Source organism: Bombina bombina, chromosome 12 (genome assembly GCF_027579735.1).
Source record: "Bombina bombina isolate aBomBom1 chromosome 12, aBomBom1.pri, whole genome shotgun sequence".
NCBI lineage: Eukaryota > Metazoa > Chordata > Amphibia > Anura > Bombinatoridae > Bombina > Bombina bombina.
Window position 1 is genome coordinate 29,453,072 of NC_069510.1, and position 27,682 is coordinate 29,480,753.

Genomic DNA, 27,682 nt, shown 5'->3' on the forward strand with positions numbered 1-27,682 from the left:
CATATTTTTACCCAGTACACAGCAGGAGTGAAGCAATAGAAATGTTTCAGAATCTTGTAGAGTTAGAACTCACTAGTCTGCACTCCACCACAGAGTCTGCCTCTACCACAATCACTAACCTTATGAGTAAACAAAACTTATCTATCAGTGAACAACAAGCACTAAAGTCACTTAGTAACAACAATGACATAGTAGTCACCTCAGCAGATAAAGGCGGAGCAGTTGTGATCCTCAATACTGAAGATTATAGAAGAGAAGTATATAGACAACTCAATGACAGAGAGACATACCATAAACGTACCTACAATCCTACCAATAAGTATAAACAAGAACTCCATACACTGTTAGATTCAGCAGTAGAGGAAGGGTTTCTAAATCATGAAACAGCAGATCATTGCCTGGTAGAATATCCCATCATTCCCACCTTTCGCATAGTACCGAAGATACACAAATCTCTTATTGATACACCTGGCAGGCCTATTGTAGCCAGCAGAGGCTCACTATGCGAAAGGATAGGTAATTGGCTAGACAATATACTACAACCTATAGTTAAGTCCCTACCAGGATACATACGAGACAGCACACATCTCATACAACAAATCCAAACCATTACATGGCAGCAAGACTACACTTGGCTAAGTGTGGATGTATCAGCTCTGTATTCTAGCATCCCCCATGAGGAAGGCCTTAAAGCCCTTATATACATGTTAAAGAGACACACCAGTTATCCAGAAGAATTCATCATATTTCTAGAAGAACTTACAAGATTCCTTCTCACACACAACTACTTTGTCTTCGAGGGGCAGTACTACCTCCAAAAATGTGGCACGGCCATGGGAGCCAAATTCGCCCCCTCTTATGCAAACTTATATATGGGGTATTTTGAACATCTGTATCTCTTTGGGGGTGGACTGGCCCTCGACGACAAAGTAGTAGTGTATGGCAGGTTTATAGACGACCTGATATTCATCTATAACAAAAACACTGAACTCACTGTCCAGGAAATCATTGATTCCTTTAACAACAATACACTCAATCTGTCATTTACCCACCAAAATAATGACAAGACCATCAATTTTTTAGATCTTACACTAGAGCACAACGATGAAGGGAAGATTACAACTAGTACATTCAGAAAACCCCTGTCAAGAAATACAATACTTAGAGCAGACTCCTGCCATGCCCCACACATGCAAAAAGGCATTCCCAAGGGCCAATATCTAAGACTGCGAAGAAACTGCAGTTCTCTCCAATTATACTTTAAACAAGCAGAAGAACTTACAAATAGACTCATATCCAGAGGCTACAAAAAAAGTGTGCTTCTTAAAATCAAATCCCAAGTAGCAAGGATAGATAGGGCCACATTATTTAACAACAAAAAAACCACAACAGCAACAATCAGCAGTAGCAACAAAAACTCCACATTTACAGAAGATATTTGCTTTGTAACAAAATATAGCAATCAATTCTATACCATCACAAAGATCATTAAGAAATATTTACCAGTTCTCAATAGTGACATCACTTTGAGAAACAAATTACAAAAACATATAAGATTTGTAGCCAAAAAAGCACCAACTATACGAGATAAGATCACACATAAATTTCATAAAAAACCTTTACCAACCACCAATTGGCTAACCCCCACCAAAGGTAATTACAGATGTGGCCATGTACCATGTAAAAGTTGCAAATATACTGAAAAATGTCTAACGTTTAGCTCTTCAGAAACACATAAATCATATCCAATAACCGATAGAATGGACTGTACGTCCACTCACATAATATATTTAATTACATGCACACATTGCCAACAACAATACATAGGCATCACGACACGTCCACTGAAGGACCGTATAAGAGAACATCTCTTATCAATAGAAGAGGAATTCCCTAGGACACCTGTGGCGAAACACTTTCATACACATGATAATAAACTTAGCCATTTTTCATTCAAAGCCATAGAACACATAACAAATAATCCATTAGGGGGTGACAGAAATAAGATGTTATCCAAAAGAGAAGTATATTGGATATTCATGCTGCAAACTAGAGCACCACAAGGCATGAACAAAAGATATGATGTTAATCTATATATAGAGTAAGTAATGTATGTTTCACTTCTATATCATAAATAACTTTCATATACTGCTTCATTAAACAAATACAACTAACACTAACACACTTCATATATATAACATCATATCTTAGGTTCACCAATTATATAGATAAAATTACTTTGAATCCAGCAATAATCAAACCAACAATTCATAGGGTTCAGTCTATTAGTCTCTAACTCTCTCCTCTCTGCTCCCACCAAAGGTTTGCTAGAATTGTCTATGCTTTATTTATTTAAGCATAACCTATCCCTCACTAATTAAAAAAGGAATTTAAAAAATGAGTTAAAAAATAATCTTTCCTACAATACTTCATAAGAAAATGTTTTTAACATAATTTATCCATTAGCCATATCCATCTAATTTTAGCATATTTAAAACTATTAAGTAATGAACCAACTATTTAATGTAACCCAATATTTCCTCCTTAGGGTTAGATTTACAAGTACATTTGTAATCAAGACCACTATCCAGTCTTTCTTATAGTTTCATAACAAACAATGTGAGATATATTATACACAATATCACATTAGCTAGGGGTTTCATATAGAAACCATAGCCAATAGAGTGCTATTTTTAGATATTTTCCCAACGTCCCAGAAATGTTATTAATCATTTTAACGAATAATCATGTCTTGCATATTGCTGCTTCTTTATAGTAAGTTACATAATAGTTGCTATATAACTATGGCTTTATAGAGAGTTACATAATGTCTTCTCTCTGCTAGTGACCATTTCTGTCCACTCTAACACAAGCAGATAAAGTCTACCACACTTACATGTAACTGTGCTATTCCTAAAACAAAAAAAGAAACACAGTGCTGAGATTTTAAAGAGAGACATACAATCTTTTTTCTGCAAGTGACAGTTTTGGCTCACCTTGACAAAAGCAGACAAAAGCTTATTGTGTTTTTATACAACTGCCCATTTCATATATAATTATAAAAAAAGGGGAAAAATAACTATCTATAAACACACACACTTTTATCTGCAGCTCTCTTTTAAAAGCACCAAGCTATTACCTTTCCCAATTTTTAATGCATAAGTAGAAGCATTGCAACAACTTCAAAGTCAATTATTGGAAAATTGTTTGCTAACAAGTACCGAGTATTTAAATATTTGCTTAACATACCATCTGTTCAAGAGGGTACTCTGCTGCCCAGGACCACTAAGCCAGGTGTGCATGATATCAATAGAAAACCAATCTGTGAAAATTCACATCTACTAAAAGGGTTAACAAAACACCACCCATGATTGGTCACTCACACCTTTATAAGGATCCTGACCAGCAGAGACCACTATCTCTGATGAAGCGCATGTGCCCATGCGCGAAACGCGTAAGATAGGAGCTTACCCTGTGTCTGATGATAAGCCTGCTCCTGAATAAAACTTCTTTTCATCTACCTCAAGTCTCAGCATTCCTTTTTCCTCACTAGTTAAAATAAATACAAACTTGCCTATAAAATAAAAAAGAACAATTAGTTCCTGTGAATATATTTGATAATATCCTGCAATTGGTTAGCAGGGTAAATGAATGCATGTTGTTTTGAACGAATGGTGTAGTAATAGTATGTCCTGCAGCTTTATAATCATTTATTTCAGAGGCTGTATTCGTTTACATGAATCTACCAAATAACGGAATATAAGCTGAATTTGCCTAATATCTTATCAGCTGTACTTTGCTGTTTCTTGCAACCAATAGAATACGTCTACGTAACGCTAATGAAACAAGCCTCCAGATCATGTGGTTTGAACAACCAATAAATGGATTCGTTTGCCACAGTGACGTCAGACCCGGAAGAAGCTCCGAGCAACCACGAGAGCGGAGCGAAACGTGCACAGGGACGCGGTGGTAGGTCGCTACCTTACACCACGGCTCCCCACTGGGAAGACCCCCTGTTGTATGCAGAGCCCCATGGAAATGAAACAACACTTGCCATTACGCTAATCGGTAACACGGACGGATGTGGATTACCCTGCTTTGGGAACAAAGTATGCCGCTCGTTGCGGCTGGTATGTGATTACCTGTCTGTGTTTTTCTACCCTGCTTGATTCACCACTTGTTGGGACTTGCAAGTGACTTTGTGTTTGCCTTGGTGTACTCTCATTTTGGAAAAGTGTATATCTGGTTGGAACTGTAGCTCACGATTTCACTGCATTGCCAAATCTTGCTTGCAACTTTTTGAATAACACGCTAAAGCTTTGCTTATCTGCATTTTGCTTACGCAATTCATTGCATTAACTTACTATCTGACATTTGCTTTTTGTGTCTTCTGTGATCTACAGCCTCTGGACTTATTTTGTGGTGCACCACACCTACACTTCAGTCTCTGCTACATATTGGGGAACCCTATTAGGATGAATGAATGTGTGTATGGATGTTTTTATTTATTGTGTGCACATGTAATGTATATGAATTTGTGATATAATATAAAATACTTTTTGCATTTAAACTGCTGGTCTTTGCTTCTATATGTGCTTTTTATCCTAGACTTTGAGACTGCACGAATTGGTGCAATCTCCTTTCTTCTTACAATTATTGACTAAATAGTATTCTAGGTTGCACTATAGTTAAAATTTGAGATACAATTTGAGGTGAGCTGTTTTTTTGTGTTTGTACTTATCTTACTTCACTTGTCTGCTGCCTTTGACACCGTTAACCATCCCCTTCTCCTTTGGACTCTCAGCTCCCTTGGGCTCTCCGACACTGCCCTCTCCTGGATCCACTCATCTCTCTAATAGGTCCTTTTCTGTCTCCTTTGCTGGCGACTCCTCCTCTCCATTGCCTCTGTCTGTTGGAGTACCTCAAGGCTCTGTTCTGGGTCCTCTACTCTTCTCTATTTATACTTCCTCACTGGGTAAACTTATCAGTAGTTATGGCTTCAACTATCACCTCTATGCTGATTATACTCAGATCTACCTATCCACCCCTTCGCTCTCCCTTCTGTCCTTTCTCACATCAGTGTCTGCTTATCTGGCATTTCTTCTTAGATGGCCTCTCACCACCTAAAAATCAACATGTCCAAGACTGAGCTCCTTCTAATCCACCCCTCTAAATCTACTCTAACTTTTCAATCACTGTTGATGACACCACTATCTCCCCATCACCCCAAGTCCGCTGCCTAGGAGTTACACTTGACTCCAATCTGTCCTTCATACCCCACATCCAATTGCTCTCTTCATCCTGTCGCAACCACCTATGCAATCTCTCCAAAATTCATCCATTTTTGAGTGCTGAAACTACTAAACAGCTAATCCACTCCCTGGTAATTTCCCGACTTGACTACTGTAATAACCTACTAACTGGCCGTCCTCTCTCCCACCTCTCCCCTCTTCAATCTATCCCAAATGCCTCTGCTAGGCTAATCCACCTCTCTCGATTCTCTGTATCTGCTGCACCTCTCTGAGTCCCTTCGCTGGCTCCCCGATCACAGAAGAATTAAATAAAAAATTCTCACCCTGACCTACAAAGCCCTTACCAACCCAACCCCCCCCCACCTGTCTTCACTCATCAACAAATATACTCCAGCCTGCCCCCTAACACCCTACAATGACCTTCTCCTTGCATCTTCTACCATCACCTCCTCCCATGCTAGACTACAGGACTTCTCTTGTGCGGCACCAACCATCTGGAACGCAGTTCCTCGACCTGTCAGACTTTCCCCTAAACTCTCCTCCTTATAACGCTCCCTAAAGACCTTTTTGTTCAGGGAAGCCTATCTCCAAATCAGTAACAAATGAATTCCACTTGCCTAATAGCTGCCACCATCTAACTCCACACTAACATTATTCCTACCTTTGCAGTCCCCACCTCCTGTTTCTCACCCTCCTACCCATCTAGATTGTAAGTTCCCATGGGAACAGGGCCCTCAATTCCCCCTGTATTTGTTTGTTAAATTTTGTCCGTTGTCTTTTATATTGTATTGTACTTTTAACTTTGTACCCATGGACAGCGCTGCGGAATCTGTTGGCGCTTTATTAAAAAATAATAATAATAATACAATGCTGTTGTAGATATCTTATAATAAGATAGATATATTAATCTTGGTCTGCTGACATGGTCTCCAAGAATTGTCTTTCTTTCTTCTTCATTTTAGGGGAAATATTTTTTATTTGATTTATTTTGGATGCCATAATCTCTACAAGTTACTGGGGGGGGAGTGCTTTTCCTCCCAAGGAAAAAAGACTTTAAGAAAAATAGAGCTGTGGGATGTTTTCCGTTCCTTTCATTAATCTAGGAACCAAAAGCCCTCGTCTTTTTCTTACAGTTCTAACTGTAACAAATCTAAGCAGATCAAGAAGTCATCTTCCTTCTCAAAATCTGCATGATGGGACTGCCCTGACAGATTTAATTCTGTTAGGAGGCAGGTCTAACTTTTTTCAGAAGGTTTTGTTCCAGTTGGTTCAGGATCCCAGGATACATTCCTTTGTGTCTCAGAAATACAGAATAGGTTTAAGGTCCAGACCATGGGAAGGATTTTTCTATCTCATGTCCCAAAACCTAGAGAATGCAAAGGCCTTTATTTCATGTGTTCGCAATTTGGAACTTATTCATTGTTCCAGTTTTGGGTTTGGAACAGGGAGAAGGGTTTTATACCAATCTTTTTTATCCTTCCAAAAAATTTGAGCATTTCAAATTTATCTTAGATCTAAAAACATTTAACAAGTTTCTGAGAATTCCTACTTTCAGGATGGAAACTATTCACACCATCTTATTACTGACCTAGCAGGGTCAGTATATGTCCACAATAGTTTTGAAGGATGCATATTTTTTCTATTTCCAAGGTTCTTCACCAGTTTCTCATATTTCTTTTTTTTTCTGGACAAACACTCCCAGTTTTGTGGCTCTGCTGTTTGATTTAACCACAATACTCAGAATTTTTCCAAGTTTCTGGGAGCCCTATTATCAGTGATAAGAGCTCAGTTTATCGATGTAGCTTGTTGAATGGATGATTGTTCAAGCTCCATCCTTGACCATTCATCTATCTCTCATAGATTAACGCAGATCCAAGTTGCAGGATACTTGTACCAAACTACCGTCAGTGGCTCACTCTATGGAAATAGTATGTCTGACAGTAGCTGTGTCAGATGCCATTCCTTTTGTTCGATTTAATCTGTGCCCGCTTCAATTGTGCATGCTGAGGCAGTGGTGTTGGGATTACAGTCAACTGTCTTAAAATACCCTTTTAGATTGCAAGATAAAGCACTCTCTTTCTTGGTGGATTAATCACCAAGCTATTATTTGATTACTTTCCACAGATGCCAGTCTGTTAGATTGGGGTGCGATCTTGAGGCCCCGGAGAGCGCAGGGTGTTTGTTTTCCTCGGGAGGTGAGGTTTCTTCTTTATTTTATATTATTATCATTTATTTGTATAGCGCCGCCAAATTCTGTAGAACTGGGTACAATGATAGGGGTATACAATGACAAAAATTTGTGATAAAATACAAAACATAACAAGACTAAACAAATCTAGCACAGGAGGAAGAGGGCCCTGCTCCGGAGAGCTCACAGTCTATAGGTTTAGGGTGCAGAGACATAAGGTTGGGGTAGCTTGTTACATCGGTTGTATTTGCAGAAGTGAGTCAGGCAGTTCATGTACATGTATTAGCTTGGTTCGGATGCGGGATGGAGGAGAGATGGTAAGCCTCTCTGAATAGGTGGGTTTTCAAGGATCGTCTGAAGCTATACAAGGTTGGAGACAGTCTGATGGAGCGGGGTAGAGAGTTCCAGAGGACAGGAGCAGCATGTGCGAAGTCTTGGAGGCGGGAGTGGGATGTAGAGATAACAGGAGTGTAGAGACGTAGGTCAGGGGTTGATCGAAGAGGACGGGATGGGGAGTATTTCACAATGAGAGAGGAAATATAGTTGGGAGTTAGACTGTTGAGTGCTTTGTAGGTTAGGGCTAATACTTTAAATTGTATGCTTGAGTGTATGGGGAGCCATTGTAGAGACTGGCAGAGCGGAGCAGTTGATGTAGATTGTCGACTTAGGTGGATGAGTCTAGCAGAAGCATTCATAATAGATTGGAGGGAGGAGAGGCAGTGTTTTGGAAGGCCATTTAAGAGTAGATTGCAATAATCAATGCGTGACAGGATGAGGGAATGAATAAGTATTTTTGTAGTTTTTTGAGCAAGGAAGGGATGAATTCTGGAAATGTTGCGTAGGTGTGAACGGCAGGATTTGGTAAGCGTTTGTATATGTGGGTTGAATGTGAGTTCTGAGTCTAGTGTGACCCCAAGGCAGCGGACCTGGGGTGAGGTGTGATCTTCAAGACTCTCCAGATTTGACCCCTTCCCTTAGGATAGCATTATCTGCCTTTCCAGATCATGCAATGTCATGGTGGTGACATATATCAAGGGGGAACTCACATTTCTCTAGTGATGAAGGAGGTTTCTTGAATACTGTCTTGAGCAGAACTCGATCATTACTTAATTTCTGCTATCGATACTGCAGGAGTGAACAATTGGGAGGAATATTATCTAATCCGACAATTTCTTCATTTAGGGAAATGGTCTCTACATAAAGAGATTTTAGATCAGATTGTGAAGTGGTGGGGTCCTTATGGTATCTCAGTTATAGTGTAAGCTTCCGATGTATTGTGCTAGGTCCATTGACCATCAAGCTCATCTTCTAGATTCTCCAGTAGTACATTGTTTGCTGAACCTTACTTACCTTTTCCTCACTTGTTCTTCTTCCCTATATAATAACTAAAGCAGAAGTGCTCATCATTAATTCTGATTGCTCCAGCGTGACTTCACAGAATTTGGTATGCAGATTTTATTCAAATGTCCACTGTCTCTCAGTAGACCTTTCCTCTGCGCCATGTTTTCTTGTCATAAGGTCCTTTTTCATGAAATCTTAAAAGCTCTAAATTTATGGGTAATCCTAAAACACAAAAACATTTTTTTCCCCATTCTGTTGTGGATACACTTGCCCAAGCGAGAAAACCTGTTACTAGAAAGTTTATCACAAAGTTGAAAAGATTTTTCTTTTCTGGTGTGAAAGAAATGGCTATTGCAGGCACTCTTCATTTGTTTTAGGATGGCCTGGATCATTTTTTTCCACAAATTCTTTGCAGGGTCACTATTCAGCTATATTAGTTTTATATCTTAAGAAAATTGCTAAACTTTTGGACATTCAGAACTTTGTTCTCTCTTGTCAGAATCAGACCTGGGGGTCGATTTATCAAGCCCTGTATGCATCTGTTTCCGTGCGAGCCTTCAGGCTCGCCAGAAACAGGAGTTAAAGGGACACTGAACCCAAATTTTTTCTTTCGCGGTTCAGAAAGAGCATGCAATTTTAAGTAACTTTCTAATTTACTCCTATTATCAATTTTTCTTCGTTCTCTTGCTATCTTTATTTGTAAAAGAAGGCATCTAAGCTTTTTTTGGTTCAGTACTCTGGACAGCACTTTTTATTGGTGGTTGAATTTATCCAACAATCAGCAAGAACAACCCAAGTTGTTCACCAAGAATGGGCTGGCATCTAAACTTACATTCCTGCATTTCAAATAAAGATACCAAGAGAATTAAGAAAATGTGATAATAGGAGTAAATTAGAAAGTTGCTTAAAATGGCATGCTCTATCTGAATCACAAAAGAAAAAATTTGGGTTCAGTGTCCCTTTAAGAAGCTGCGATCATGAGATTGCTGCTCCCTAACTCGTCCGCCACCTCTGAGGTGGCGGACAGCAATCAACCCGATCGGATATAATCGGGTTGATTGCCACCCCCTGCTAGCAGCCAAATGGCCGCAAATGTGCAGGGGGTGGCATTGCACAAGCATTTAACTAGAAATGCTTGTGCAATGATAAATGCCAACAGTGTGTCATATCCGCCAGACTTTGATAATTCGGCCCCCGTGTAGAGAAATGCCTCCTCCCTCCATTTGAGCCTACTGATGACAAATATTATTTGTTTTAGGGGTATTGTTTCTTTCAGTGATTTTTTTCCGTTAGACAAGTTTCTGAATTGTCTGCTCTTTTTAAGAGGCTCCTCATCTTATTTTTAATCAAGATAAGGTGGTTTCTTGCTCTTCCTACCAAAGGTAGTATCTTCCGAAAATATTACTCAAGGGAAAAAGTTTCAGGTCTTAGACACCTCCTCTGGATTAGCCATATGTATCAAAAGTAATACATTCTGTGATTTGCTAAATCACAACACATTAGCCAATCACAAGCCATGTTCTGCTCAGAAGCTACAATGCTTACGGCTATTGAGCGTTGCTTTTCGGAGATAAATTACATGTTCTTGGTAATTATTTAGATTTTTTTTAGCCTGGAGTTACTGTGTGCAGTATAATGATTACAGTCCCTGCAAAGTTTATCTTAGTAGCACTGTAGTTAAGTGGGTCTTCATCAGGTGATAAAGATATAGAACCCAATGATCTAAAATCAACATCATGGTAAGAAATATCACACTAGGGTCGCCAACTCTTCCTTATTCTCAGGGATCTCCCTTACTTGCCCAAACTGTTATACAGTTTCTCAGGCTCCCTTATTTATCAGCTCTTAGAACATTTGTATCCCTTATTTTACTGCAACATGCAACATGCAAAATCATAATTTCAAACATATAATATTGTACTCTTGTACTCTTATTTATTTTTTATGTATCTGACAGTTTACTCTTCCTGAGCCTTAAATGAGAATTAGAACTCACAGATTTGTAGAACATTGTTGATTTGTAGAACTATGTGAATGAAGATTATTTGTATGAAGAATTGTTGTACCAAACTGTATTAAATTGTAAAATAAAGTGTATTTTTAAGTAAGTTGTATTATAGGCAACCCTATATCACACCCTCACATGAGCAGAAAAAGAGCTGAACTAGGTATTTCCTGCGGTTTTGAGATTACCTCAATTGAACTCACTAAAATACAGATTCTCACAGGTTCAACCAAATGTGACAAGGAGCACACAGCACTGATAGTGACATTTTTTTTAAAGCAAATACAAATCAAATTAAGCATTTTTCAGTGTAATTTCCTTGCATTTGCTTCTAGTTTTGCAAACATGCCTTTTTCTTTCACTTTCATAAATGATGCATATTTTGAAACAAACTCACAAGCCTACATTCGGCAAGATGAAACCACAAGACCTACAGATAAAGGGCTCCATTTATTAAGCAGTGGATGCTGCATTCTGAGGCCCATCATTACAGACTCACCTGAAATGTAAGACAGCTGTTCCTTAACTTGTCTGATCTGATCGGTATGATTGACAGCCCCTGCTAGAGGACAATTGGTGAAATGCTTGTGCAATGTTAAATGCGGACGGCGTATGCTGTCAGCAATTAGCAATGTCGACCGAATCATGCCCGCTCGACAATTAATAAATCTACCCCATAATATGCTTAGATCATTCCGATATAAAGTATTAAGAAACTTCATATACGTCTAAGGAACACACACCTAGATTTAGAGTTTTGCGGCCAAAGGGGTGCGTTAGCTACGCGTGTTTTTTTTCTAGCGCTGCTTCTAAACAACGCTGGTATTTAGAGTTCTCTGAAGGGCTGCGTTAGGCTCCAAAAAGGGAGCGTACAGGCATATTTACCGCCACTTCAACTCTCAATACCAGCGTTGCTTACGGTAGCGGCTAGCTGGAAAAACGTGCTCGTGCACGATTCCCCCATAGGAAACAATGGGGCAGTTTGGGCTGAAAAAAACCTAACACCTGCAAAAAAGCAGCGTTCAGCTCCTAACGCAGACCCATTGTTTCCTATGGGGAAACAGTTTCTAAGTCTGCACCTAACACCCTAACATGTACCCCGAGTCTAAACACCCCTAACCTTACACTTATTAACCCCTAATCTTCAGCCCCCGCTATCGCTGACCCCTGCATTATACTATTAACCCCTAATCTGCCGCTCCGGACACCACCGCAACCTACATTATACCTATGTACCCCTAATCTGCTGCCCCTAACATCGCCGACACCTACATAATATTTATTAACCCCTAATCTGCCTCCCCAACGTCGCCGCTACCTTACCTAAACTTATTAACCCCTAATCTGCCGACCGGACCTCGCCGCCACTATAATAAATGTATTAACCCCTAAACCGCCACACTCCCGTCTCACAAACACTATAATAAATGTTATTAACCCCTAATCTGCCCTCCCTAACATCAACACCACCTAACTTCAAGTATTAACCCCTAATCTGCCGACCGGACCTCGCCGCTACTCTAATAAATGTATTAACCCCTAAAGCTATGTCTAACCCTAACCCTAACACCCCCCTAAGTTAAATATAATTTTATTCTAACTAAATAAATGAAATATTATTAACTAAAGTATTCCTATTTAAAGCTAAATACTTACCTGTAAAATAAACCCTAATATAGCAACAATATAACGAATAATTATATTGTAGCTATTTTAGGATTTATATTTATTTTACAGGCAACTTTGTATTTATTTTAACTAGGTACAATAGCTATTAAATAGTTATTTACTATTTAATAGCTACCTAGTTAAAATAATTACAAAATTACCTGTAAAATAAATCCTAACCTAAGTTACAATTAAACCTAACACTACACTATCAATAAATCAATTAAATATATTAACTACAATTACATACAAATAAATAAACTAAACTAAATTACAAAAAAAACAAACACTAAATTACAAAAAATAAAAAAAGATTACAAGAATTTTAAGCTAATTACACCTACTCTAAGCCCCCTAATAAAATAACAAAGCCCCCCCAAAATAAAACAAAATCCTTACCCTAATCTAAATTAAAAAAGTTAACAGCTCTATTACCTTACCAGCCCTTAAAAGGGCTTTTTGCAGGGCATGCCCCAAAGAAATCAGCTCTTTTGCCTGTAAAAAAACACAATACCACCCCCAACATTACAACCCACCACCCACATACCCCTACTCTAACCCAAACCCCCCTTAAATAAACCTAACACTACCCCCTGAAGAGCTCCCTACCTTGATTTGTCTTCACCCAGCCGAGCACCGATGGACCAAAAGAAGACATCCGGAGCGGCAGAAGTCTTCATCCTATCCGGGCAGAAGAGGACATCCGGACCGGCAGACATTTTCATCCAAGCGGCATCTTCTATCTTCATCCATCCGACAAGGAGCGGCTCCATCTTCAAGACCTCCAGCGCGGAACATCCTTCTTGACCGACGACTAGACGACGAATGAAGGTTCTTTTAAGTGACATCATCCAGGATGGCGTCCCTCGAATTCCGATTGGCTGATAGTATTCTGCCAATCAGAATTAAGGTAGGAAAAATCTGATTGGCTGATTGAATCAGCCAATCAGATTCAAGTTCAATCTGATTGGCTGATTGGATCAGCCAATCCGATTGAACTTGAATCTGATTGGCTAATTCAATCAGCCAATCAGATTTTTCCTACCTTAATTCCAATTGGCTGATAGAATCCTATCAGCCAATCGGAATTCGAGGGACGCCAACTTGGATGACGTCACTTAAAGGAACCTTCATTCGTCGTCTAGTCGTTGGTCAAGAAAGATGTTCCGCGCCGGAGGTCTTGAAGATGGAGCCGCTCCTTGTCGGATGGATGAAGATAGAAGATGCCGCTTGGATGAAGATGTCTGCCGGTCCGGATGTCCTCTTCTGCCCGGATAGGATGAAGACTTCTGCCGCTCCGGATGTCTTCTTTTGGTCCATCGGTGCTCGGCTGGGTGAAGACGACTCAAGGTAGGGAGATCTTCAGGGGGGTAGTGTTATGTTTATTTAAGGGGGGTGTGGGTTAGAGTAGGGGTATGTGGGTGGTGGGTTTTAATGTTGGGGGGTGGTATTGTGTTTTTTTTTTACAGACAAAAGAGCTGATTTCTTTGGGGCATGCCCCGCAAAAAGCCCTTTTAAGGGCTGGTAAGGTAATAGAGCTGTTAACTTTTTTAATTTAGATTAGGGTAGGGATTTTTTTTATTTTGGGGGGCTTTGTTATTTTATTAGGGGGCTTAGAGTAGGTGTAATTAGCTTAAAATTCTTGTAATCTTTTTTTTATTTTTTGTAATTTAGTGTTGTTTTTTTGTAATTTAGTTTAGTTTATTTAATTGTATGTAATTGTAGTTAATTTATTTAATTAATTTATTGATAGTGTAGTGTTAGGTTTAATTGTAACTTAGGTTAGGATTTATTTTACAGGTAATTTTGTAATTATTTTAACTAGGCAGCTATTAAATAGTAAATAACTATTTAATAGCTATTGTACCTAGTTAAAATAAATACAAAGTTGCCTGTAAAATAAATATAAATCCTAAAATAGCTACAATATAATTATTCGTTATATTGTAGCTATACAGTATTAGGGTTTATTTTACAGGTAAGTATTTAGCTTTAAATAGGAATACTTTAGATAATAATATTTAATTTATTTTGTTAGAATAAAATTATATTTAACTTAGGGGGGTGTTAGGGTTAGGGTTAGACTTAGCTTTAGGGGTTAATACATTTATTAGAGTAGCGGCGAGGTCCGGTCGGCAGATTAGGTGTTAATAATTGTAGGTAAGTGGCGGCGATGTTAAGGAGGGCAGATTAGGGGTTAATACTGTTTATTATAGGGTTTGCGAGGTGGGAGTGCGGCGGTTTAGGGGTTAATACATTTATTATAGTAGCGGCGAGGTCCGGTCGGCAGATTAGGGGTTAATAAGTGTAGTTAGGTAGCAGCGACGTTAGGGGGTGGCAGATTAGGGGTTAATTAATATAATATAGGGGTCGGCGATGTTAGGGGCAGCATATTAGGGGTACATAGGTATAATGTAGGTGGCGGTGATGTGCGGTCGGCAGATTAGGGGTTAAAATTTTTTATTAAAGTGGCGGCGATGTGGGGAGGCCTCGGTTTAGGGGTACATAGGTAGTTTATGGGTGTTAGTGTACTTTAGAGCACAGTAGTTAAGAGCTTTATGAACCGGCGTTAGCCCAGAAAGCTCTTAACTACTGACTTTTTTCTGCGGCTGGAGTCTTGTCGGTAGAGGGTCTAATGCTCACTTCAGCCAAGACTCTAAATACCGGCGTTAGGAAGATCCCATTGAAAAGATAGGATACGCAATTGGCGTAAGGGGATCTGCGGTATGGAAAAGTCGCGGCTTGGAAGTGAGGGTTAGACCCTTTCCTGGCTGACTCTAAATACCAGCGGGCGGTAAAAAGCAGTGTTAGGAGCCCTTAACACTGCTTTTGACGGCTAACGCAGAACTCTAAATCTAGGCGATACTGTTTAGTCCACTCGCCAAGGCTGCTAGAATCGTTTCAAAATAAAAATATAAAAGAACTCTTTGCATTTTCTTGTTTACGATTGCAACTTTTTTTTGTAAAATACCAGTTTTACAAGCTCACATTGAACACAGTTTTTCTGTATAATTTAAGGATCATTTGTATGACAAAGGGGTAGATTTATGAAATGTCAGATGGACACGATTCGCTGTGGCGAACATGCCCGCCCCGGCACCGCTAAATGCAGACAGCATACGCTGTCGGCATTTATCATTGCACAAGCATTTCTGGTGAAATTGCATCTTGCAGTGGGTTTCTAAAACTTGTTTGTATGCGTTCTGTTTGTGCAAGTTTTAATGCGGTTTTGATTTTGATAGTGTATATTCAATACACTTTTGATATGCTTATTTTATTGTGCAGTATCCTGTATGTTTCTCACCATCACATACTGAAATGTGAGTTACACCCTTAGCGAGATACACAGCTCACAGTGTAAAATACGCCTTTAAACCATTCCGTCATTGACTTTGCAGCCCTGACAGATCATGATAGATTATCGGGCTACTAGTTTTATAATACAACACAATTTTTTTGCCCCAGCATATCTGAAATCTCAGAGGTGCAGTACTGCTATACTCACATATCCTGTCTTCTAGTGCTGGCATGTTGGTAGGGGAAGATTCGGTAATACCGCTTTCAGTATCATCTAACGTGCATCGTTGATCATCCATCCGGTTGCTCTGAAATTTACTCAGTAGGTCAAAGAAGCATTCTTCATCTGAAGGAGCACGATTGATTTTCTGAAAAACAAAGCCATGCAGCTAATTTAATACGGATTTCCTTGCTCGCTTTTCTTGGGTTAAAGACAAGGAAGCTGAAGGCTTTTTCTAGTATGATTGATGTGTACAGTGATTTTCTTTTACAGTAAATATTGATTGCAGATCCCATAATCTGCATGCCGCTCTGTTGGGGCAGGAATGGGGTATATTATTCAGTCTTCCAACACGAGGAAGATACCAGCATAGCTGGTTTATGATTAGGGACAGTTTCAGACAATCCCAGTTAAATCTGATCTGTGTCTGATCTTTCTTATAATACTGTAACATCTTCACTAAATGTTTGTACAAAACAAATACGTTAAACAAACATAAATGTAATATCTGAAGTGCACAGTAATAGATGCCATTTTGTAACATACATGTATTTGCAGAAATACCTCTATTAAAGGGACATGAAATCCAAATTGTTTGTCATGATTTAGAAAAAACATGCAATTTTAAAGAACTTTCCAATTTACTTATATTATCTAATTTGCTTCATTCTCTTTATATCGTTTGTTGAAAAGCATATATAAATAGGCTCAGTAGCTGCTGATTGGTGGCTGCACATAGACACCTTGTGTAATTGGCTCACCCATGTGCATTGCTATTCTTTAACAAAGGATATCTGAAGAATTAAGCTAATTAAATAATACAATTGCATTTGAATGTTGTTTAAAATTGTATTCTCTATCTGAATTGTAAAAAGAAAAAATTGGGGTTTTGTGTCCCTTTAAGTCACGATTGCTATAGCATTACATTTTCACATGGCACATAACCCACCAAGGATATGACTATTGGCTGCATGTCATGCTCATTACCCTATTGCCGAATACATCATGCCAATGGCGCAGAGCAAATGAGTATGCACTATAAATCAATCTAGCAGTGATGACTTTTTGGGAATTGTGACCCCCACCTATCAGTTGGGAAGTTGTTTAAAATGACATGCTCTATCTGAATCATAAAGTAAAAATGTTGGGTTTCATGGTCCTACAATATGTTTTCTCAAGGGTGTATCAATCACAGGGCTAAGCAGAAAATAATTTACTCTAAATCCTTGGAGGAAGTAAATCTAATTTATAGAGAACCTGATTAATTGACTGATAATCTTTCAAAACTGTTGTGCTATACTTTCTGTTGATTGTTCTAGGGATAGTCAAGTCAAAATTAAACTTTCATGAATCAGATAGAGCAGAAATTTTAAGCAACTTTCTAATTTACTCCTATTATCAATTTTTCTTCATTCTCTTGGTATCTTTATTTGAAAAAGCAAGAATGTAAGCATAGAAGCCAGCCAATTTTTGGTTCAGCACCTGGGTAGCGCTTTCTGATTGGTGTCTAAATGTCGCCACCTATCAGCAAGCGCTACCCAGGTTCTGAACCAAAAATGTGCCGGCAGCTTACATTTAAATAAAGATACCAAGAGAATGAAGAAAAATTGATAATAGGAGTAAATTAGAAAGTTGCTTAAAATTGCATGCTCTATCTCACTGGTCGCCAACCTTTCGGACCCCAAGGACCACTAAACTCACAATTTTGAATCCACTAACATGATTTTTTTTAAAAGGTACAAACCTCTATAATGTGTGTGTATATATAAATATATATATATATATATATATATATATATATATATATATATATATACACACGTATATACACATTACACACATACTGTACATAACTAGTATAACCATAGCAAAGTTTACATTATGTATATATTTACACATTTTTAAGAATAATTTTTTGGAATTAACTAATTGAATGACAGAACTGAGAGAATACTTCCAAATGACAGATGAGGGGTGAGTGGAAACAGAGAGGCAGAAAGTGGGAAAAAAAAGAATTATGTTTAAAAGGACCACAAGACTTCCAAGTTACCTCCCCAGTTAGGAATTATTAAAAACTACTAATGATCATGGACAGACATTGGAGTCATAAATTAAGTTTATATCAGAAAGCTCTCAATATGGATGTGAGCTAATCACGACTGATGTTACTGGTAATTACTATAATACTGGTGGGATATGGCTGATCTGCTGGATGGCAATTACTATAATACTGGTGGGATATGGCTGATCTGCTGGATGGCAATTACTATAATACTGGTGGGATATGGCTGATCTGCTGGATGGCAATTGCTATAATACTGATGGGATATGGCTGATCTGCTGGATGGCAATTACTATAATACTGATGGGATATGGCCGATCTGCTGGATGGCAATTACTATAATACTGGTGGGATATGGCTGATCTGCTGGATGGCAATTACTATAATACTGGTGGGATATGGCTGATCTGCTGGATGGCAATTGCTATAATACTGATGGGATATGGCTGATCTACTGGATGGCAATTACTATAATACTGGTGGGATATGGCTGATCTGCTGGATGGCAATTGCTATAATACTGATGGGATATGGCTGATCTGCTGGATGGCAATTACTATAATACTGGTGGGATATGGCTGATCTGCTGGATGGCAATTGCTATAATACTGATGGGATATGGCTGATCTGCTGGATGGCAATTACTATAATACTGGTGGGATATGGCTGATCTGCTGGATGGCAATTACTATAATACTGGTGGGATATGGCTGATCTGCTGGATGGCAATTGCTATAATACTTATGGGATATGGCTGATCTGCTGGATGGCAATTACTATAATACTGGTGGGATATGGCTGATCTGCTGGATGGCAATTACTATAATACTGGTGGGATATGGCTGATCTGCTGGATGGCAATTACTATAATACTGGTGGGATATGGCTGATCTGCTGGATGGCAATTGCTATAATACTGATGGGATATGGCTGATCTGCTGGATGGCAATTACTATAATACTGGTGGGATATGGCTGATCTGCTGGATGGCAATTGCTATAATACTGATGGGATATGGCTGATCTGCTGGATGGCAATTACTATAATACTGGTGGGATATGGCTGATCTGCTGGATGGCAATTGCTATAATACTGATGGGATATGGCTGATCTGCTGGATGGCAATTACTATAATACTGGTGGGATATGGCTGATCTGCTGGATGGCAATTACTATAATACTGGTGGGATATGGCTGATCTGCTGGATGGCAATTACTATAATACTGGTGGGATATGGCTGATCTGCTGGATGGCAATTACTATAATACTGGTGGGATATGGCTGATCTGCTGGATGGCAATTACTATAATACTGGTGGGATATGGCTGATCTGCTGGATGGCAATTGCTATAATACTGATGGGATATGGCTGATCTGCTGGATGGCAATTACTATAATACTGGTGGGATATGGCTGATCTGCTGGATGGCAATTACTATAATACTGGTGGGATATGGCTGATCTGCTGGATGGCAATTACTATAATACTGGTGGGATATGGCTGATCTGCTGGATGGCAATTACTGGAATTCAGGTGGAATGGCTTTGTGCACTGGAATTATTCATATTTAATAAAAAAAAAAAGAAGATGGAGGGGAGGAAGACAAACAGTGATGTAAGTCCATCTGAAGGAATTAGGAAAACTACTACAAAGAGACAGGTAAAAACATTTTTTCTTTTTTTATATATTCCTTCAAAAAATTTAATCTTCAATAATTTCTAAATGACATAAAGAACCTCCCCTGGCACAGATTAAACCTAATCCCTGATCTAGCCTCTGCAGTTGAATTCTTTCAATCCAAACAAGTTTGGAATTTACATGCCCTGCTGCGTAAGGTGAGAGTAAAAGGAGCACACTTGAACTGGATCACAGCTGACCTCATTCAAATGTGTAGAGCATACAGGCTCTATGAACGATCACTGTGTATATAAACAATGGCGAAACATATGCATTAAACAAACAAAATTGGCCAAGGCCCAATATTTCTGTGAAAATCTGAACAATAACATATCAAACCCTAGAAAGTTTTGGAAACTCATAAATAACTTACAAAATCCTCCAATCCACTCCCAACCCCCACTGTCAATGTGGACAACCATACCCTGCAACTCCCCTTAGAAGTAGCAAATGCCTTTAATAGTTATTCTGTCAGATGCTCCACCACCCTGATTGACAAACTAATAAATGACACGCATCCTGAAACTAAAAATGTGGATCAGGCCCCACTAAATCAGCAAAGACCCAATATAGAGAAGTTCAATTTTAGACCTGTACCCATCAATGTCATTAAGAAACACCTTAATAATCTAAAAATGAAAAACCAGTCTGGACCTAATCAAATCCCAGCAATGCTGTTGAAGCTCAGTGTGCCGGCAATTGCTAAACCCGTCACAACCCTAATTAACGAATCCTTGGTGTCTGGATACATACCCAAACTTTGGAAAACTGCAAGAGTAGCGCCTATCCATAAAAGTGGGGAGTTAACCTTGGTTTCTAATGATCGCCCTCAGAGGCGTAACTAGAAACCACAGGGCCCAGGTGCAAGAATCTAAGAAGGGGCCCCCCACCACCCCTCTCCCCTCCAAAAAAAGGTGAATTTAATACATAGTTTTTTTTTTTTACATATAACACAGAAAAAAATGTGAATCATATTCAGATTACATGTCTGCAAAAGGAGGTACCCTGTGCCCACAGTCTGTGAGATGGTCTGACCCCCTATTACTGTATATAAAGACTCTATTTAACCCCCCAGTACTGTATATAGTAAGTTAGTGACACAGTCTGTAATCTGCCGGTGAGACGGCTGGCCTGACCATACCCGCCCAGTACTTTATAAAGTGACCACAGTAGTCTGTGACATGGTCCACCCCCCCATACTGTATATAGTGGTACGTACTGTATAGTGACACTGTTTACCCCCTGCCCCCCATGCTGTAGTAACAAGGTTTACAAGGTTTGTGTATGTTTGGTTCCACAAACATACACAAACACACATACATGCATAAATACACACACAGTCACATACACACACACACCATACACACACACATAAACAGTAAAACAGAAACACTAACCCCTGTAGTCATGTCACACTCACATGATATCAGTGCAGGCAGTGGTAGGTTAACGTATTGTCAAAAATCGTAGAAAAATGCGTCCATACGCAATTATGTGAGTATTACCAACAATCTAACTATCTGACCCCTGATCAATCAGGTTTTCGCCCGGATCACTCCACTACAACTGCCCTCCTAAAAGTTTGCAACGACATCCAAACTGGCATGGAACAAGGAGACCTAACTGGAGCTATTTCCCTTGATTTTGCAAAGGCCTTTGACACAGTAGACCACAACATACTACTGCTCAAACTAAAAAACTCTGGTATTGCTGATCGTCCGTTAACCTGGTTTCGATCATATGTATCGAATCGATCACAATATGTCTCCATTTCTGACAGTGACTCCCTCCCTCTCCCAGTCACGTGTGGTGTACCCCAAGGTTCCATTCTCGGCCCCCTACTATTCACATTATTTATAAATGATCTGCCTAATGTCTGCAAATCCTCAACTGTACACATGTATGTAGATGACAGGGTAATCTATGCAAACAATTCTGATCTGCCACAGCTTGAAGCAGTGCTCCAAGACCAGTTCATAGAGGTAGAAAAGTGGATCTCAAAAAACAAACTCTTCCTAAACACTGACAAAACTGTCACAATGATCTTTAGAACCGGACCTAAATTACACAAATTACAAAATTCACATCTTCGCATCAAAACAAAATCCAATTGCACGCTGACCGCAGTCCACTCTTTCAAATACTTGGGTATGTTGTTAGACCCCAATCTATCTTTTGGCCTCCACACAGAAAAACTTGCATCTAAACTTTATCCAAAACTAGGTGCCCTGTACAGAAACAAATCTTGCCTCAGCCCTACAGTAAAGGAAAAGATTGTACAGCAAATGCTGATGCCAATCATGGATTATGGGGACGTAGTATATGCACCTGCACCACAAACTCACCTTAATAAACTTAATACATTGTATAACTCGTTCTGCCGCTTTGTGCTACAATGTAACTACAGGACCCACCATTGTGACATGCTAAAAGAACTAAACTGGCTGTCGCTGGAATCCAGACGCATCCTCCATCTTTCCTGCCTTGTGTTTAAGAGCCTTTCTGGGAAGCTCCCACCCTACCTGAGCAGAATGCTTTGCCCTGTTATTCCCACCTCCTATAACCTCCGATCCAATAACAGCACATAATTTAGCTTGCCTCAATACAAAAAGAAAGCAGCTCGATCCTCCTTTTCCTACAGAGCACCACAATTATGTAGCGACCTCCCGCACACTTTCAAATCTTCCCCAAGCCTAATATCCTTTAAGAGATCCCTCTCTACATATCTCAAAACAGAATGCACCTGTCATGGTTGATTATATATTTCTTACCTGCTCTATGTTAAATGTTTGCATATATTGTGTATTATTATTGTTTTTGTATTTTATTGTACCCTATTGTATCAATGCAATGTTTTGTGGTCCCAGGACATACTTGAAAACGAGAGAAATCTCAATGTATCCTTCCTGGTAAAATATTTTATAAATAAATATTTTAATTCCATTATTTCAAGCCAAGACTATACCAACCTCTGCTTGCTTTAGAATGGAAGCATCTTCCTCTGAGCAGCGTGCCGGGTGGGAGGAGTTAAAAATACAATCTAGCTACGCAAGTTGCGCAGTACTACGCAACGTGCATAGGGAGATTGTAATTTAACTCCTTCTCCGTCAGTTTTCACTGATGTCCAGCCAGGCACTGTAGGGAGTTGCGGGGCAATGGGGGTGACACCATAAGAGGAGATTCATTCCTGCTTGATGGTGTCAAGGACCACCAACATCTTCTCATGGACCACCAGTGGTCTATAGACCACTGGTTGATAACCGCTGCTCTATCTGAATCATGAAAGTTTAATTTTGACCAGACTATTCCTTTAAATCCTGTATAATGATATGGTAATCAAAGGTGGGCTGGGTTATACTGCCAGAAATAGGCGGCTTTCCAATAAATCATGCAACGTGTGAACTTTTTTTTTTTACAACACAGACACTGACCATGTGCATGAACAGCGTGCAGAGCTTACGAATGTGCTGATTTGCCCAATCAACAGTTCATGAAGCATATCTATCAGCTAGGGGCGAGATTACATATCCAGCGCAAGCATCAGTATAACTGCTGAAACCCGCGCCGCCCATAATTTCACCTTGCACATCGGGGTATCACATATACTGCGCCGGCAGTTCACTTTAGAAATTGCCAGCGCCTAAGAAAATAAAAAAAAATCACATCTCCTGTAAAAGTCTAACACGCCTCCCAAAAATAAACGCGACACCCTATATCTGCAATCAAACCCACATCAGAACTAATAATAAATGTATTAAACCCGAAACCGACAACCCCCCACAATGCAATACGCCTAATTAAACTATTAACCCCTAATCTGCCATTCACCCACATCGCAATCTACCTAATAAATTTATTAACCCCTAATCTGCCATTCACCAACATCGCGATCTACCTACTAAAAGTATTAACCCCTAAATCCGCCAACCCCAACATCGCAAACTACCTAATACAAGTATTAACCCCTAATCCGCCATTAACCCACATCGCAAAGTCCCTATTAAAACTAATAACCCCTAATCCGCCATTAACCCACATCTCAACAAACATCATCAATCTATTAACCCCTAATCCACCAAACCCACATAACGCAAATAACTAATTAAATTACTAAGCCCCCTAAAAGTCTAACTGCTCCGCACCGGCTTGTTCCTGGAAGAAGAAAGAAGAGGTCACCGCTTGGAAAAAGACTTCAGCGCCGGACTTCAGGAACGTGAGAACCTATCTGGGGGTTAGACTTAGGCTTTTTTTAAATTAGCCCAAGGAAACGGCCAGAGCATTGCGGCCGAGAAACGCGTTGCTTAGCATATTAAAAACATAATTTATGCTTACCTGATAAATTCCTTTCTTCTGTTGTGTGATCAGTCCACGGGTCATCATTACTTCTGGGATATTATCTGCTCCCCTACAGGAAGTGCAAGAGGATTCACCCAGCAGAGTTGCTATATAGCTCCTCCCCTCTACGTCACCTCCAGTCATTCGACCAAAGACCAACGAGAAAGGAGAAGCCAAGGGTGTAGTGGTGACTGAATTATAATTTAAAAAATATGTACCTGCCGTAAAAAACAGGGCGGGCCGTGGACTGATCACACAACAGAAGAAAGGAATTTATCAGGTAAGCATAAATTATGTTTTCTTCTGTTATGTGTGATCAGTCCACGGGTCATCATTACTTCTGGGATACCAATACCAAAGCAAAAGTACACGGATGACGGGAGGGATAGGCAGGCTCATTATACAGAAGGAACCACTGCCTGAAGAACCTTTCTCCCAAAAATAGCCTCCGAAGAAGCAAAAGTGTCAAATTTGTAAAATTTGGAAAAAGTATGAAGCGAAGACCAAGTTGCAGCCTTGCAAATCTGTTCAACAGAGGCCTCATTCTTAAAGGCCCAAGTGGAAGCCACAGCTCTAGTGGAATGAGCTGTAATTCTTTCAGGAGGCTGCTGTCCAGCAGTCTCATAGGCTAAACGTATTATGCTACGAAGCCAAAAAGAGAGAGAGGTAGCAGAAGCTTTTTGACCTCTCCTCTGTCCAGAATAAACGACAAACAGGGAAGAAGTTTGGCGAAAATCTTTAGTTGCCTGCAAGTAGAACTTGAGGGCACGAACTACATCCAGATTGTGTAGAAGACGTTCCTTCTTTGAAGAAGGATTTGGACACAAGGATGGAACAACAATCTCTTGATTGATATTCCTGTTAGAGACAACCTTAGGTAAGAACCCAGGTTTAGTACGCAGAACTACCTTGCCTGAGTGAAAGATCAGATAAGGAGAATCACAATGTAGGGCTGATAACTCAGAGACTCTACGAGCCGAGGAAATAGCCATTAAAAATAGAACTTTCCAAGATAACAATTTTATATCAATGGAATGAAGGGGTTCAAACGGAACACCCTGTAAAACGTTAAGAACTAAGTTTAAACTCCATGGCGGAGCAACAGTTTTAAACACAGGCTTGATCCTAGCTAAAGCCTGACAAAAGGCCTAGATGTCTGAATTTTCTGACAGACGCCTGTGTAACAAAATGGACAGAGCTGAGATCTGTCCCTTTAATGAGCTAGCCGATAAACCCTTTTCTAAACCTTCTTGTAGAAAAGACAATATCCTAGGAATCCTAACCTTACTCCAGGAGTAATCTTTGGATTCACACCAGTATAGGTATTTACGCCATATTTTATGGTAAATCTTTCTGGTAACAGGCTTCCTAGCCTGTATCAGGGTATCAATAACCGACTCAGAAAAACCACGTTTTGATAAAATCAAGCGTTCAATTTCCAAGCAGTCAGCTTCAGAGAAGTTAGACTTTGATGTTTGAATGGACCCTGAATCAGAAGGTCCTGTCTTAGAGGTAGAGACCAAGGCGGACAGGATGACATGTCCACTAGATCTGCATACCAAGTCCTGCGCGGCCATGCAGGCGCTATTAGAATCACTGATGCTCTCTCCTGTTTGATCTTGGCAATCAATCGAGGAAGCAGCGGGAAGGGTGGAAACACATAAGCCATCCTGAAGTTCCAAGGTGCTGTCAAAGTATCTATCAGAACCGCTCCCGGATCCCTGGATCTGGATCCGTAGCGAGGAAGTTTGGCGTTCTGGCGAGACGCCATGAGATCTATCTCTGGTTTGCCCCAACGTCGAAGTATTTGGGCAAAGACCTCCGGATGAAGTTCCCACTCCCCCGGATGAAGAGTCTGGCGACTCAAGAAATCCGCCTCCCAGTTCTCCACTCCCGGGATGTGGATTGCTGACAGGTGGCAAGAGTGAGACTCTGCCCAGCGAATTATCTTTGATACTTCTATCATTGCTAGGGAGCTTCTTGTCCCTCCCTGATGGTTGATGTAAGCTACAGTCGTGATGTTGTCCGACTGAAACCTGATGAACCCCCGAGTCTTTAACTGGGGCCAAGCTAGAAGGGCATTGAGAACTGCTCTCAATTCCAGAATGTTTATTGGCAGGAGACTTTCCTCCTGACTCCATAGTCCCTGAGCCTTCAGAGAATTCCAGACAGCGCCCCAACCTAGAAGGCTGGCGTCTGTTGTTACAATTGTCCAGTCCGGCCTGCTGAACGGCATCCCCCTGGACAGATGTGGCCGAGAAAGCCACCATAGAAGAGAGTTTCTGGTCTCTTGATCCAGATTCAGAGTGGGGGACAAATCTGAGTAATCCCCATTCCACTGACTCAGCATGCACAATTGCAGCGGTCTGAGATGTAGGCGTGCAAAGGGTACTATGTCCATTGCTGCTACCATTAAGCCGATCACCTCCATGCATTGAGCTACTGACGGGAGTTGAATGGAATGAAGGACACGGCATGCATTTAGAAGCTTTGTTAATCTGTCTTCTGTCAGATAAATCTTCATTTCTACAGAATCTATAAGAGTCCCCAAGAATGGAACTCTTGTGAGAGGCAAGAGAAAACTCTTCTTTTCGTTCACTTTCCATCCATGCGACCTTAGAAATGCCAGAACTAACTCTGTATGAGACTTGGCAGTTTGAAAGCTTGAAGCTTGTATCAGAATGTCGTCTAGGTACGGAGCTACCGAAATTCCTCGCGGTCTCAGAACCGCTAGAAGGGCACCCAGAACCTTTGTGAAGATTCTTGGAGCCGTAGCCAATCCGAATGGAAGGGCTACAAACTGGTAATGCCTGTCTAAGAAGGCAAACCTTAGATACCGGTAATGATCTTTGTGAATCGGTATGTGAAGGTAAGCATCCTTTAAATCCACTGTGGTCATGTACTGACCCTTTTGGATCATGGGTAAGATTGTCCGAATAGTTTCCATTTTGAACGATGGAACTCTTAGGAATTTGTTTAGGATCTTTAAATCCAAGATTGGCCTGAAAGTTCCCTCTTTTTTGGGAACCACAAACAGGTTTGAGTAAAACCCTTGTCCTTGTTCCGACCGCGGAACCGGATGGATCACTCCCATTAATAATAGATCTTGTACACAGCGTAGAAACGCGTCTTTCTTTATTTGGTTTGTTGACAACCTTGACAGATGAAATCTCCCTCTTGGGGGAGATAATCTGAAGTCTAGAAGGTATCCCTGAGATATGATCTCTAGCGCCCAGGGATCCTGGACATCTCTTGCCCAAGCCTGGGCGAAGAGAGAGAGTCTGCCCCCCACTAGATCCGGTCCCGGATCGGGGGCCCTCGGTTCATGCTGTCTTAGGGGCAGCAGCAGGTTTTCTGGCCTGCTTGCCCTTATTCCAGGACTGGTTAGGTTTCCAGCCTTGTCTGTAACGAGCAACAGCTCCTTCCTGTTTTGGTGCAGTGGAAGTTGATGCTGCACCTGCTTTGAAATTCCGAAAGGGACGAAAATTAGACTGTCTAGCCTTAGCTTTGGCTTTGTCTTGAGGTAGAGCGTGGCCCTTACCTCCTGTAATGTCAGCGATAATTTCTTTCAAACCGGGCCCAAATAAAGTTTGCCCCTTGAAAGGTATATTAAGTAATTTGGACTTAGAAGTTAC

At 40.2% G+C, this 27,682-nt stretch overlaps 1 protein-coding gene across 1 annotated transcript in view; it reads right to left on the reverse strand.

Moving 5' to 3' along the window:
- The window catches only part of GPSM1 (G protein signaling modulator 1), a 594,912-nt gene that overhangs the window by 51,443 nt on the left and 515,787 nt on the right, over positions 1–27,682 (reverse strand). Inside the window, exon 12 of the mRNA XM_053695674.1 lies at positions 15,960–16,119. Within this exon, the coding sequence (XP_053551649.1) occupies positions 15,960–16,119 (160 nt within the window). The remainder of the gene's footprint in view (positions 1–15,959; positions 16,120–27,682) is intronic.